Source organism: Chiroxiphia lanceolata, chromosome 22 (assembly GCF_009829145.1).
Source record: "Chiroxiphia lanceolata isolate bChiLan1 chromosome 22, bChiLan1.pri, whole genome shotgun sequence".
Taxonomy (NCBI): Eukaryota; Metazoa; Chordata; class Aves; order Passeriformes; family Pipridae; genus Chiroxiphia; species Chiroxiphia lanceolata.
The window spans coordinates 1,136,683-1,151,777 of record NC_045658.1 but is presented as its reverse complement, the minus strand read 5'-3'; the positions used below and the strand labels follow the sequence as shown (position 1 = coordinate 1,151,777).

Sequence of the window (15,095 nt, the reverse complement as noted above, 5' to 3'; positions counted from 1 at the left end):
GCTTGCACGACCGCACCGGGTGTTTGTGCTCGTGCTGTCACCCCCTGCGTGCTCCCGCACTTGCACTCCCACACGCGTGCGAGCTCAGCCCCTCGCGCCCTTGCAGCCCCACGCACTGCTGCAGTCGTGCACTCACACGCACTTGTGGTGGCACACGCAGGTTCTTGCCCTCGCGGGAGCCACACCCGTGCACCGGCACAGCCGGGGACCGGTGCCACCACACGCTCACGGCCCCGCGCACCTGGTTCCCACACAGGGGTGCCCTTGTGCGCTGTGTCGTGCACACCTGTCCTCGAGCACCTCCCCTCGCACACGAGTGTCCTTGTGCCCCCGTGCACCCCCTCTTGCACACATGTCCTCATGCACCTCCCCTCGCACACGAGTGTCCTTGTGCCCCCCTTACATATGCCCCCGTGCAACCCCTCTTGCACGCCTGCCCTCGTGCCCACCCCTTGCACACGCGGGCACGCCCCCTCATGTCCCCCTTGCACACATGCACGTGTGCCCTTGCACTTCCCTCACCCCTCGGGACCCTCAGCCCACCAGACCCCCTCGGAGTCCCCTGCGCTCCCTCGGACCTGCCCGGCACCGGTATCTCGTTTTCCCTCGCTCAGCCCCTCTTCGGCTTGTCCCGGCTCCCAAAAGTTGCCCCAGGGTTTCCTGCCCTCAGGGTTTCCCCTCACAGACCCCCTCAGGTTTCCCTCCCTGACCTGCCCTAGTCCTCTCTCAGGTTTGTTGCCAGTTTCCCCCTTTCCCTCCATCCCTCCCCAGCTCTCTCCCTCCATGCTCTCCCCTTCTCCCCCAGCTCCCCGGCTCGGGGGACCTTCTTCCCCTGCATGTCCCCAGTGAGGGGTGAGCGCTCCCACTCAACCGAGGGGAGCAGACCCCGCCTTTGGGTTTTCCCAACCTTCCCCCGCCCACCGGTGCTCCCCAGCCCGGCCGAGCAAGCGCTTGTGGGGCCAAGCCGGGAGTGTGGAGGGAACTGGGCGTGTGGGACTGACCCCATCGCGAGGGGCTGGTCCGGGTGTGTGGGAATGATCGATCCGGGGGGGGCTGATCGGGGTATGTGGGGTGTCCCGGGTGTGTGGAGATGAGCAGGGTGTTGTGGGGCTGACCGAGGTATGTGGGGCTGATCTGGGGGGGCGGGGGGCTGACCTGGGTTGTGTGTGGCTGATGTGGGTGTATGTAAGGTGAGCCAGGTGCGTGGGGCTGACCTGGGTGTGAGAGGCTGATCGGGTTGTGTGGGGCTGACCTGGGTGTGTAGAGTCACACGGGTGTGCAGAGCTGACCCTGGTATGTGTGGGGTGATCCAAGTGTATGGGGCTGACCTGGGTATGAGGGGCTGACCGGGTTGTGTGAGACTGACCTGGGTGTGTGGGTCTGACCAGCGTGTGGGGGGTGACCCTGGTGTGTGGGGTGAGCAGGGCACTAGCCGGGGGGCAGTGAAGGTGGCTGTTCACTGCTGGGCCCTGAGCGAGCACGAGGCGGCCCTGAGATGCTGGACGATAGTGGGCAGCACGGGGCTGGTGCCTCCTCCGAACCCCACGGCCCTGGAGAGCCCCCAGAGAGCTCACCTTCAACGGGGCGTTCAGCCAGGAGCACAGCACTGGACACAGAACTGGGCACGGAACTGAGCACAGAACTGAGCACAGCACTGCGCACAGCACCAGGCACAGAACTGGGCACAGCACCTAGCACAGAACTGAGCACGGAACTGAGCACAACACCGGGCACTGAACTGAGCACAGCACCAAGCAGAGCACAGAGCTGAGCACAGCACCAACCACAGCACCGGGCACAGCTACAGCAACATCACTGACCCGCTCCTGCAGGTGAGTGGGCACCCAGGCAAACACCATGTACCCAGCACTGGGGGCAGTTTAGGGCACCACAGAGATATTAAGCCATTAGAGAGTGTCCAAAGGAGGCTACAGAGATAGTGAAGGGCCCTGAGGGGAAGCAATACGAGGAGTGGCTGAGGGCACTGGGTCTGTTCAGCCTGGAGAAAAGGAGCCCGAGGGCAGAGCTCATCAGGGTCTGCAGCTTCCTCACAATGGGTAGCACCAATCTCTGCTCTCTGTGCCCAGTGACAGGACCCAAGGAATGGCTGGAGCTGTGCCAGGGAGGGTTAGGTTGGATCTCAGGAAAAGGAGTGATCTCTCCTCTCCCCGGAGGGTGGTTGGCACTGCCCAGGCTCCCCAGGGCAGTGGGCACAGCACCAAGGCTGCCAGAGCTCCAGGAGGGTTTGGACAAAGCTCTCAGGGACAGGGTGGGATTGTTGGGGTGTCTGTGCAGGGCCAGAGGCTGGACTGGATGCTCCTTGTGGGTCCCTTCCAGCTCAGGATATTCTGTGATTCTGTGGACACATGGCTGGGGACGTGGCCTGAGGAGCTGTACGTGGACAGCTGATCCCTAAGTGGAGCAGGATCCCCTGGACCTTCCCCACACCAGAAGGTGTCCCTGGCCATGGTAGGGCATGGAATGAGATGAGCTTTAAGGTCCCTCCCAACCCAAACCATTCTGGGATTCTGTGACTTATGGACAGAAACAGCCCTGTCTGCTACTTCAAGAGGTTTAGCTGCAACCCTGGGGTGCAGAGGAGGGCAAACAGTGTCCTCCTCTGGGAAGAAAAAAACATTTTTAGCATCCAGCAGGAACACCAAGAAGAGAATTACATTGAATTGGTTTAGGTGGATGTTTATATCGTAAAATCCCAAAATGGTTTGGGTTGGAAGGGACACTAAAGATCATCTCATTTGCTCCCGTGGCCAGGGACATCTTTCACCATCCCAGGTTGCTCCAAGCCCTGTCCAACCTGGCCTTGGACACTTACAGGATCCAGGGGCAGCCACAGCTTCTCTGGACAACCTGTGCCAGGACCTCCCACCCTCACAACCAGGAATTCCTTCCCAGTATCCCATCTGACCCTGACCTCTGGCAGTGGGAAGCCATTCCCTTGTCCTGTCCCTCCATCCCTTGTCCCCAGTCCCTCTCCAGCTCTCCTGGAGCCCCTTTAGGCCCTGGAAGGGGCTCTCAGATCTTCTTGGAGCTTCTCTTCCCCAGGTGAACCCCCCCAGCTCTCCCAGCCTGGCTCCAGAGCAGAGGTTCTCATGAACAGGCCCTAGAGAAGAAAGGGGACAAACAAGACTCCTGATGATTTTATGGACATTTTTACTGCCAAGTGAGAGAAACCTTAGAGAAGATGGGGAACCTCAGCCTGGCTTAGATTGACAAAATGAGAGGGGATCTTTTTATTTCCATGTTAACACCTCAGCATGGAAAACAGCTGGGACGAGAAAGAACCAGTTGAGCAGAAAAAGCCCAACCTCCCTCAAAAACCCAATTTTGTTAGAAGAAGAAACATGGATCAGATGGCTCATGATGGCTTTAAGATAGAAGTTCCTGACTGTGAGAACAAGCAGAGTCTGACACAGCAGATTATTAGATTAATAGGTTCATTTTTTTTATTTAAACCTTAAGAAATGCAAGTATTTTCTGTTCCTACCATGCTTCTCTGAAATAGGAAGAAGTGACAGTGAGCAGCTTGCTAAGAGAAAATCATTCAAAGCTAAAGACCATCCCTTTGGACCTCCACAACCAACCAGAGTTCTAGTTGTCACTCTGGGTTTCATAAGATTTTTATGCCCTATCATAAAAACATTCTGGTTTTCTAAGTGTTGTCAACTGCTTTGCAACACCTGCATTGCTTCCTGATTTCCAGTTTTGAGAGAAAAACATTGATTTATATGCTAATTTCTTAATAATTATACTCTCGTGGCAAGCGAAGATCAGAGAGTTGTTTGATGTTTACTTCCAGCTCTTCTTTTAAAATACCTTTCAGGAGGTGGGATGGAGTCTGGATGATGTATTCCCCGTTAGGCAAAGGATGGATGGCTTTCTTATTTGGTTTTCCCCCATTTCCAGGGTGTCACCAAGGGCTACAATGGTACCATCTTTGCCTACGGCCAGCGGGAAGTCATTCACCACGCAGGGAGTCGTGGATCCTTCCTCACAGAAGGGGATCATTCCAGAGCAATTGAACACATCCTCGAGAGCACACAGGTGGCTGGGAGAGAGACCTCGTTGAGAGGGTTTTACCAGAAAGACTTTGTTTGGTGTCACATCCCAAGCAGTGAGTGCGGACGGCACACGGGGGTACAAATGGGGACAGGGTTTTGGGTGAGCTGCCTCTTGCCCTAAAGCTGAGGCCTGTACACAGGCAGAGCAGCTGCATCCTCATCCCTGCTGACTGGTGGACCTGAGGTGTTTGAGGCACAAAGGTCCCTTGCAGTGGATGTGTCGAGTGGCTCCACCCGGGAATGAAATGCCGGCAGGGATCTCCGCAGGGCGGTGGGCACCCGGCTGCAGGAGCAGCTCCGTGGGTGCCTGTGCTGGGAGAACCTCACCCCGAAATCCTCCCTGTGTTTGCAGTGTGCTGGAAGTGCCGAGTTCCTGGGGAGAGCCTCCTACCTGGAGATCTGCAATGAGACCTTCTGGGAGCTGACACCAAGCAGAAGCTGGAGGTGAGGCAGAATTAATGCGTCTTAATTAAGCGCTTTAATGAGCTCAGATAAGTGTTCCCATGACTGGTAGAAGTGCTCTCTTGGAAGCTGAGCGCCAGAACATGAAAGTCAAGTGAGGAATATGGAAGCCAAGAGGAGATTTTGAGGGACTTTGGTGGAAGTTCAGAAGCAGGATCCATTCGTGCCCAGCGTATCCCACATGACAGTGGGATGGGACAGTGGCCGGGAGCTCAGCAGCAGCTCTGTGAAAATCCTTTACTGGACAAAGGTGGAATAAAGTGTTCATGGGGCAATTTCTTCCTCATCCTCTTCATCTCACAGTCGTCTCTAAAGCAGGATTCAGAGCATTATCCATGTTTAATCTGATCCAGTGGAGCTGCAGATGATCTCATTATCTGCCTAAACCAAAAGAGCTGATCTTTTCTGAGGGGACACAGCAGATATTACTCCCCATGGGAACGTGTGGGGAAGTTTCCAGGACCACAGGAGGGTAAACTCTCCCAAAATCCTAATCAAGGGGTTGATCTTTATTAAATTTACCTCTTGGTGGCTTTGCAGATCCTTTTGCACGTATTGCTGGAGGGAGCTGCACATCTCCTGTCCCGATTTACTTCCCTGGTGAATAAAACCAGGGCAGGAGCACCATGGGATGCACTGGGAGGGCAACAGACCCAAACTGACTTATGGGGCAGGTATTTTTAAGAGGTTTCTGGCTCCGAGGGAAGCAAACCCCTCTCTGCCTCACGTTCCAGGTGTGCCTCGCCTGTCGTGTGCGGAGGGAGGGTGGGAGAAGGGGACTTCTTGCTGCAGTTTCCCATCCTTTGTTCCACACCAGCGGTGACACGGGTTTCCATGGCAACGCAGTTGGCACTGGGAGGGCAGGAGCTGGGCAGAGCAGTTTCCAGGGTAACACTGTCACACTGCCTGTTGCTGCCTCCACTGAGGAACTGAGGGAGTCGTGTCCTGCTTCTGTGTTCCCCAATTCTCCCCCAAAATCCCATTTTTGTTCATTCCTTTGCCTCTCACTCCCAGTGACTCCAATCCTGTCCTTGGCTGGGTGTTCCTCGGGGACACCCCCAAACACAGCTGGGCCAGTCCTGGGTTCTCCTGCAGCACAGACCAGTCACAGTGTATGAACAGTCAGTCTGTGGCTGTACCTGGATCCATCCTGGGCAGCCACACCTTTGGAATGAGGCTAAATCCCACCACTTCTGCTCTCTTGTGTGCAGACTTTTTAACAACACTATTTTATAGAATCACAGAATCACTGAGGTTGGAAAAGACCCTCAGGATCATCGAGTCCAACCTTCGACCCATTCCCACCTTGTCCCCAGCCCAGAGCACTCAGTGCCACAGCCAGTCCTTCCTTGGGCACCTCCAGGGATGGGGACTCCACCACTGCCCCAGGCAGCCTCTTCCAGTGTTTAGTCCCCCTTTCCATGAAGAAATTCCTCCTGATGTCCACCCTGAACCTCCCCTGGAGCAGCTTGAGACTATGTCCTCTGGTGCTGGATGAGAGGTGTGAGCAGGCTCCTCTTTGGAATTCAGTGCCAAACGTGGTCTCTCTCACTCTGGGACACCCAGCCATGACAACCCCATCTCTATATCCCAGCTGACATGATAAAGATAGTTTTGGTGATGAATTCAGCAAACGTGGGGCGTAACAAAGCTGTGGAAAATTAATTCAGCTCATTTAAAATTCCCAGTGTGGAGGGGGCTCGTGTAGGAGTGCAGGGATCTCTGGATTATTCCATGTTTTTATGTAAGTTTGAAGGGTAATTCAGGATTTTGGATGCTTCCATTGTTTAGTAATGTTCTGTATGAAATTTTTAATCTGTGTGGTTGATAATTACTGAGAAGGTGCTGTTGGGTATTCAACACTGCTTCAACCCAGGTGCCTGAATAGGATTTTAGAGCATCTCAAAAATGAACTTATCTGGAGAAAAACTTGACAGTTCACTTGTGTATGATGGTGGTGATTTTGGGAATGTTGTCAGTGAGCTCAAGCCTCCAGCTCGGAGCAGAGGGTTCAGCAAAGCACAGGGAACAATATCTGGGAATATTGAATCTGTGCTTTAATAGTAAAAAAAGCTCCCTATGACTGAGGAGATCTTAGAGCCTTTGCCATAATAGGTAAAAGGATTCAAGTTTTTGTTTAAAATATGCAGCTTAATAATAGAGGAGGTGGAGGGTGGGGAGGAGCCGGGTTCCTCATGGCCTGGGGGATGTCTGAATCAACCAGCAACTTTTAACCTGAATTCTTTTGAGCCATGACAGTGTTTCCCTCTTTTTGTGTGGTTTTATTCATCCTTCAGAAACAGGGTTTTTTGGTGGCAACCAGATGGAAGTGCCCAAGGTCGGGTTGGATGGGGTTTGGAGCAATCAGGGATAGTGGAAGGTGTCTCTGCCAAGTGCAAGTCAGATAATTTCACCCAATGATCCCTTCATTGAGCTCTGTGTATCTTTTTTACAGATGGAATAAAAGAGCCCTTTAATGACGTTTTAGTGACTAATTTTCCTTTCTTGAAAGGGTTATTTCCGCTGGCAGTTCTTTAGCTGATAGAGCTGAACACAGACCTCGGGAGAGTTTTTCTGGGAGTAGAAAAGGATTAACCTCTGCCTTGTCTTTGACCCTGGCTGGGAACAGCTTGGCTTCGTTTTCTTCAGCTGTTTCAGTCATGGGGAAAGTTACACAACGTCTTCCTAAATTGTGGTTCCAGACGTTGATGACAGTACCTCATTTTCCACTATCCAAAACATATGTGTGGGATTTGGGGAATTTCTCACAGACAATGGATGCATTATGTGGGTCTCTAAAATCCCAGTTTTAATCTCAACAGGGAAAAGGGAGCACTTACACTCCTCTTTTGTGCTCCAGACTGGTGCAGGCCTCTTCATCTGACCTGAATTTCTCTGATTTAAAACTTTGAAAATGTTACATGGAATGGAATGGCAGGTGGGGAGACCTGCAGGATTGGCAGTTAAAGACAGCTGGGATATTTGAGGAGAAAATTGAGGGCTCTGGCACAATCCTCAGAACCAGATGGTTCTACTGGGTGATCATTAATTGAAATAGTTGATGAAGTTGATATTTCTGCTGTGAAATAGTTTTTGTGAAGAGATGCTCGGAGAAGTTCAAGCTTCTTTGCGGGGTGAGCCTGTAGTAAATTCTAATTTTAAAGGGAGTGGATATTTTGAAGGATCTCTGCAATATATGGACTAAATTACTCTTTTAAGTAACAGGTTCAGGAGTTATGGCAAATACTGGGCTCTTGGCTGCAATGGCCAAGTGACCATCAGGGGAATTAGGGAAGGTTTCAGGCTGCTGGAGGCATTTTAGCAAGAGTCTGAGGACCCTGTTACACCATGGGGACTAAACCACTGAGCTCCAAGCTGGAAACAAACTGCCTCCCTGGGTAAAAGGACTGGAACCAAAACAGCAGGAACCACAACAACTTTTTAATTGCCTGGCAGTGTTTACGTGAACTTGGGGAAGGAGGGAAGGAGTTAGAAACCTATTTTTTGTGACTATCCACTCACCCCAGTGCCCAGAAAAGGCAGTGATGGGGGTTTTAATTTTTAATCCATTTGTTGGTTTTTTTCCCCAATTCTCCCATGCCTTGACACGCCGAAAAGATCTGGAGTGAAACAAGTTTGCTCGGGGGCAAACGTTAAGTTCCACAGTTACCAAGTTATTGTTGTAACAGGAAATATCCCAGGGCAACAGATTTGAGAGTTTTTTGGTGTTTACGTATGAACCTTTATCTTTCCCCCATGAGTCATCTGATTCATTGCTCATGTTTAGGCATTGCCCAGAGCCATAAAACAGAACTCTGACTCCATTCAAGGCCAGGTTTTGCAGAAGTCTGACTGGAAAAGGGTGGATTTGGTTAAAATCTTGATGCTTTCTGGGCTTGGAATGCTGAAGGAGCTCTTCCCTTGAATTTGGGTTGCAATCTTCAGGAAAGACTGGGATGTGGACACCCAAAACTGTGGCCCAGTAGGGCTTAGGACAGTAGTTCCAGGACTGTGTGTCCAACTCTTTGCTCTGCATGAGGTTGGGAAAGTTAAGTACCCAGTGAAATGAGGGGTTCCCAAAGGAACCCGATGCTCCCTGTCTTTATCAGAGGGAATGTGTGTTATCAATTAATCACATTAATCCACCCTCAAAGGCAGATCAGGAAGCAGGTATAATGTGTGAGGTGTGTCCAGCCAGCTGGGAGCTTCAGCTCTCATCTGCTCTTGCCCTGGAGTGGGAAGGCAGCAGTTCCCCGGGCCTGACTCCTCCCTGGAATCCATCTCCTCATCCGGGTGCTTCGGGCTGGGAGCAGTCCTGATTTCTTGCAGTTTCCCTGTTTCTTGCCTATGTTCCTTCATTTTACTCCCTCACTAGAATGCCATGAGTTGAACACCTGAAGCAGCAGGGTAGGAGCTGAGTCACAGTGTGATTTCACAGCTGGCCTGGCTCCTGGGACCTCGATGGGACGCAATAGGATGTGCTTTCTCTCTTGAAGCACAGCAAGAAACCTCTGGAATATGTCCATTGACCAGGGCAGGGTGGATTCCAGCCTTGAGAAAAGCCTCAGTCTGAGCATTCATGGAGAAACTGTTCACCAATGTGATGTCTACTCCAGCCTTTCTACGTTAGCCTGTAGAGGAACCTTCCTGCCTGTCACCCTGCCACACAGGCAGGCCAGGAGCCTGCTCCTTGCCCGTGCCCTCCATAGAACCCTGCTCCAGCTGCTGCCCACTGGCTCCTCATTTCACACTCCTCCTTTCTCCCTCTCCACTTGTCAGACACTGTTCAACTTCCTCCAATCACAGAATCCCAGAATGGTTTGGGTTGGAGGGACCTTAAAGCTCATCCCATTCCATTCCCTGCCCTAGGCAGGGACACCTTCCACTATCCCAGGTTGCTCCAAGCTCCATCCAACCTGGCCTTGGACACTTCCAGGGTTGGGGCAGCCACAGCTTCTCTGGGCAACCTGTGCCAGGGCCTGCCCACCCTCAGAGGGAAGAATCCCTTCTGTATCTCTCACCTATGTTTCCCCTCATGAAGCAATCTGAAAAGGAAAAATGTTGTATAAACTCATGGTCTGATCGTGTGACTTTGGTTGAAATTCTAAATTCTGGGGAAATCACAGAATCACCAAATGTTCTGAGCTGGGAGGGACCCCCAGGAATCATCGAGCCTGAAATACATGTGTGTGGGGGGGTGTTCAGAGATCACTGAGAGAGTAAGAACAGGCATGAATTTTTACTGTGGATTCTGTTCAGGAAAGCACTGAAATGTGTAGTGTTAAGATTAAGTAGATATTTATTTACTTAAGGGAGCCAGGGCCCCCATGCAGACAAAGAACAGGGTTTGAACAGGACGTGATGCCAAGAGACTCCTGGTTCTTAACTGTTGAGATGCTTCCTCCTGAGAAGAGCCTGACCTGGAATTATTTCCTTGCAGATGAGTAGGAGCAGGACCACCTTAGGGCCACAAAACTCATTTTGCCTGAACAGATGGGCACGAGTGATTTGTCTGGTAGGAGACGTATCAGAAAAAAGAGGTTTTTACACACAAAACATTCACAAGGTTTCACCTCAACCTTTCCCTTGCCTGTTGGAGGAAGAGTTCTGCATTCTGGTAACAGACTCTTCCTTTGCTGTGGCCAAATTGATCTTATTCCACTGGCAAAGACCATCTCAATCATCCAGTCTTTTCAATAATGACAAATCCTGTTAGAAAACACTGACACGATCCAAATCGTTGGTTATTCTTCATCACTCTGGCTAGAATTTGGTCAGTCCCAGAACAGAGGTTTCAGCTGGCAGAGCAAAAATGAGCTGCAAAAGAAATAATACTGTAAAAATCTTTATTAAATATATGTATATGTGTATTTTCAAGGTGAGCATTCTGCCCCTGTTCTCCAGCATTCAGCTTTCAACACAACAAGAGAGGTTTTGCCCTGCTGGCAGTGCTTGAGGACTCAGCCCAGCATCAGTGCACTTGCTCTTTCCTCTGGAGCAGGAACAGCAAATGTGGGAACAAATAGGGAAGAGCAGTTTTCAGGGAGCTGGTCAACTCTGGAGAATTATCCCCTGAAAAAGGGCAACTTTCAGCACAGGAATAAGGCTGTAGGATGACTTTTTTCCCCCTTTCTGCCACCTTTCAGAAACAGCTGTGAAGAAAGAAGGGAATTTCCTTGCACCTTTCATCTTCCCAGCATCTTTTGTCTCACAAATCTGTAGCACAGCCCTGGAAACAATTCTCCTGTTACTCTGTGAAAGAGATATTTATAATTATAAATGTCATATAATTGTATTCACTTTCATACCCCTGAATCCCAAACCTCTCCCCCTCTCCCCACACCCACGGAGCCCTGGCCCAGTGGGTGTTTTGGCAGTGGAGCTCCTGGCACGGGAGCACGGATTGCAGGAGTACAGGGATTGCCATGTGCTTTCCTGGCAGACAGGTTCTTTGCTCTCTTTCCAGGAATTCTACAGGCAATCCCACCCAGTGACTGCCAGTGATCTTTATTTCTGCCTTGCTCTGTGGGGTTTCTGCCTGCTGAGGCTGCTCCCCTGGGAGCAAATCCAGCTCCCCTCCTCAAACCCTGGCTGATCAAAGGAAGCTGGGAGGGGATATCCCGGAGTGGTTTTCACTAAAGCTTATATTTTTTTATAACAATCATTACAAATACGGTTCAGCCTTTCCAGAACACTTCTCTTGCTATTTTCTGATCCCTGGACTTCTCCTATGGACAGACCCTGTGTTGATGGAGGCCTTATTACAACATCACTTTGTCTCAGTATAGTTCCCACCTCTCTGGAGGTGGATTGGAATGGATTCCCGAGAAGAATTTTGAGGTAACTACATGTGAAACTGTCAGAGGAGGGAGAAATGGAGAGGAGGAAAGCAGTAGTCAAAGATGTTAGGAACAGTAGAGGGACGAAGAAACAAAAATTTTTGAATCTTAAATATAAGTAATACTCCCAGTAAAGCTTGAGGCTTCGGGACTGGGGTCTTACAACAGCCAAAGATCACTGCTGGACAAAAAGGGTCAGGACAAAGGTCTTGCTGCCCATGGAGTGCCCTGGGAGGCCCTTCATCTGCACCTGAGACACTGAGGCTGTGGGCTTTCTTTCCTGGGGGCAACAATTTACAGGGATGTGAGAGGATCCACATCCAGCAAGGAGGTGGTGTGGATAATCCACCAGGACAACAAGTGCTGCTCCACATTTGCTTGCAGTGAAGTGGCTGCCACAGCCACCCTCGGCTGGGGTGTGGGAGTGCAGTGGGACCAGGACAGAGCAGTGACCTCTGGAGCTCAGCCCTCTGCTCCAGAGACACCCTGGAGACCTCCAGAGACACCCTCACCTCCAGAGACCTCTGCTCTCAGCCAGGGAAAACTCCCAGCCACCTGGGCAAAACTCCGGGCTTTCTTCAAAAATGAGGTGTTTCATTGCCTCAGGAAGAGGATAAAGCTGGGACAGCTCCTTTTGCTCTTGAAAAAGGTCCTTTTAGGGCACATGGAGCTCTCTCATGTCCCTCCAGGTAAGGCAGCGGGTGTCCTGCTGTGCATGGATGGAGGAGAGCAAGTGCTCCATGACCCTCCACATCACTGAGGCCACTTTTGCCTCCAGCTCATGCATCTGACAGTGTTTGCAACACATCAGCCAGAACTGACAGCAACATTTCCCAATAATCCCATTTTAGGGGCGTGTTAGACTCAGGGCTGGGATATGGGAAGTGCAGGTTTGAGGCTCGTGCTCAGCCCATCTTGGAGGAGACCTGGCTTGAGGGTTTTCTTCTGGGCAAGAGCTGACCGGAGAGAAATCCCTTAATCAGAGTTTAACACCTCATATTGAAACAGTACAGGGGCTCAGGCTGTTCCAGAAATATGCAATTTAAGCAAATTGTGCTGATTTCTCGCTTACCCCTTTGTGGGGAAATATGTTAAAATGAGAAATGCTCAACCAGAGTTGGATTGTGCAAAGTTCTGTAGGTTTTTAACCACTGTTCCAGCTTTCCTGTGGTGTGTGCTCGCTCTGTTAGGCCTTTCCTGGCTCAAAAAGGAGCTGCTGTGAAATGCAGAACAGTAGTGCTTGTAATCTGTGGGCAATTCTATTAATGCAGAGGTCTCCAAAGAAACCCTTCTTTTTATTACATATCAATTGTTAACAGTCCTATTGCAGGACTCGTCCTATAGCAGGGCATAATCCTACTCCTTTTGTGGCAAACAAGGGGAAATGCTCTTCTAATTACATTGTTAAATCCCAGTTCTGTGCAGATTGGGCAGGAGGGTTTGGTTCTGCAGGCGTGGGGATTTCAAAGCCGCCTGCTGAGGCTTTACACACTGGGGCAGCTCAGCAGAGCAAGGCTGAATCCTGGGATTCAACCACCGATTGAGCAAAGAAAAGGGAAGGTTACCTGGTAGGAGCAGTGCAGCAGAATAGCAGGTCAGTTCTGGGGGAGAATGAGCAATTTTGGAGGGTTTGGAGATAATTAAGAGGCTGTTAACAGCAAAGGGGTTATCAGCCAGTTTGAGCCAGCGCTGGCCAACCTGGGAAATCTGCTCTGCTCCAGATCCTGTGCAGACAAAGGGAATGGCTCTGGAGCATGGCTTTATTCCCATATCAGAACATGATTTCAAATACAGGTCTGTGCCAGTGCTCCATTAGCAACACTGAGGTCACAAATCATCAACCCTGGCTGATACTGCCCCAAAATGGAAACCAGACTGTGGCTTCCAGCCCTACCACTCCCACAGCCACCATTTTAAATTATTTTCTGTGTAATTTTGGAACCATTTGTGTGTCTTTCCAAACCAGAAATAAGAACTGAAATATAGCAATATATTCAATATTTATTTCAATAAGAATTTAAATATAAATGCCACAAAACAGAGGTTTTAAAGAGAATTTCGTGAGTGTAGAAATGGATTTTCAGACGTACTTGTTGACTGAGGTGTTCAGAATATCCTGTACTTTGTCTTTGTGCAGTATTTTGCCCAGAGAAGCTGTGGCTGTCCCACCCCTGGAAGTGTCCAAGGCCAGGTTGGACGGGGCTTGGAGCAACCTGGGCTAGTGGAGGATGTCCCTGCCCATGGCAGGGGGTGGGATGAGATGAACTTTAAGGTCCCTTCCAACCCAAACCATTCTGGGATTCTATTTATGACAGAAACTGTTAATAAGAGCAGAATTTGCCATGTTTGCTCATGGCAGAAAATCTTCACTGTTTTCTGTGTCTCCCTGAACATTGTCCAGGAAAGGATGTGTGTCCTCCTGGCTTACACAGCTGGTTCTTGGTACCACCCAGCTCAGAGAAGTGTTTCCCTTTCCCAGGCTGCAGACACTAGAAGTGGCTGTGAGGGAGAAGGATGAAAACAAGAACCCAAAGGAAAAGCATGAACACCAGAAGAGAGACGTGGATGAGCAGAGGGTGCAGGTTATGGCTGCACCGCAGAGATCCAACGAGGACAGCAGTGAGCAGGTTCTCCTGAATGTCCACGACTCCATCCAGGAGGAGGTTTGAGCCCAGAGCAAGATGCTGGAGAATTTGCAGGAGAAGGTGAGGGGGCGGCTCCTTCCACCTCCATGTCCCCATTTTTATGTTACAGAATCCCAGGATTACTGAGGTTGGAAGTCCCATGGAGTGCCCCTGTGCCTGATGCCCGCCTTGTCCCCAGCCCAGAGCACTCAGTGCCATGGCCAGGCCTTCCTTGGGCACCTCCAGGGCTGGGCACTCCAAATCTCCCTGGGCAGCCCCTGCCAGTGCCTGACCACCCTTTCCATGGAGAAATTCCTGCTGATGTCCAACCTGAGCCTCCCCTGGCACAGCTGGAGGCCGTTCCCTCTCCTCCTGTCCCTTGTTCCCTGGGAGCAGAGCCCGACCCCCCCGGCTCCCCCCTCCTGTCAGGGAGTTGCAGAGCCAGAAGGTCCCCCCTGAGCCTCCTTTTCTCCAGGCTGAGCCCCCCCAGCTCCCTCAGCCGCTCCTGCTGCTCCAGCCCCTTCCCAGCTCCCTTCCCTTCCCTGCACACGCTCCAGCCCCTCCGGGTCCTCCTTGTCCGGAGGGTCCCAGCGGTGCCCCCGGGGCTGGAGGTGCCCCGGCCGTGCCCAGTACAGGGATGGGCCCTGACCTGGGCCCACTGGCCAGACCAGTGCTGGTCCCAGCCAGGTGCCCTTGGCCTTTTGCCCACCTGGGCTCACGTTCAGCTGCTTCCACCAGCATCCCCAGCACCTTCTCCATCCAGCAGCAGACGTGTTAAGGGCAGTAGGTTTAGAGAATGACTCCGTCATATATTTCATACACCACACTGTTTGTCTGAGTTGCTTTTTTTTAAATCCCAGATGCAGCAACGCTCAGGGTGGGAAATTAAGCTATTGAACCCCCAACCCCATCTGTTTTAAAGGCCGGGCTTGGAGCAGCACGTGGCTGGAGGAGGATGTGTTGGGATGGGAGGGGATGTAACTCCCTCTACTGACCTACGGATCTGTTGCAGCTCCTGCTGGTTCTGAGCACCCCAGGTATTTTCTGGGGGAAAGAATAAAATATATAAAAGTAATGCTCTTGAATTTTAC

General features: G+C 51.2%; 1 protein-coding gene and 1 long non-coding RNA gene across 2 annotated transcripts; one reads left to right on the top strand and one right to left on the bottom strand.

The window, feature by feature from the left end:
- Positions 1–1,317: 1,317 nt before the first annotated feature.
- On the top strand, positions 1,318–14,049 carry KIF17 (kinesin family member 17). The gene is made up of 5 exons (XM_032709307.1): positions 1,318–1,332; positions 1,749–1,832; positions 3,925–4,062; positions 4,432–4,523; positions 13,860–14,049. The coding sequence occupies exons 1-5, from the start codon at positions 1,318–1,320 to the stop codon at positions 14,047–14,049; spliced, it is 519 nt and encodes a 172-aa protein (XP_032565198.1).
- Positions 4,545–5,333, bottom strand: LOC116797596. The gene is made up of 2 exons (XR_004360693.1): positions 5,064–5,333; positions 4,545–4,850 (listed from the first exon to the last, which is right to left on the bottom strand). It is a non-coding gene; the product is annotated as an uncharacterized LOC116797596 (long non-coding RNA).
- Positions 14,050–15,095: the final 1,046 nt, after the last annotated feature.

Bases quoted from the DNA above. Each gene is read 5' to 3' on its own strand.
- KIF17 (XM_032709307.1), top strand. The intron at 1,833-3,924 runs GTGAGTGGGCAC...CCCCATTTCCAG, and splicing joins TCACTGACCCGCTCCTGCAG to GGTGTCACCAAGGGCTACAA. The intron at 4,063-4,431 runs GTGGCTGGGAGA...CTGTGTTTGCAG, and splicing joins ACATCCTCGAGAGCACACAG to TGTGCTGGAAGTGCCGAGTT.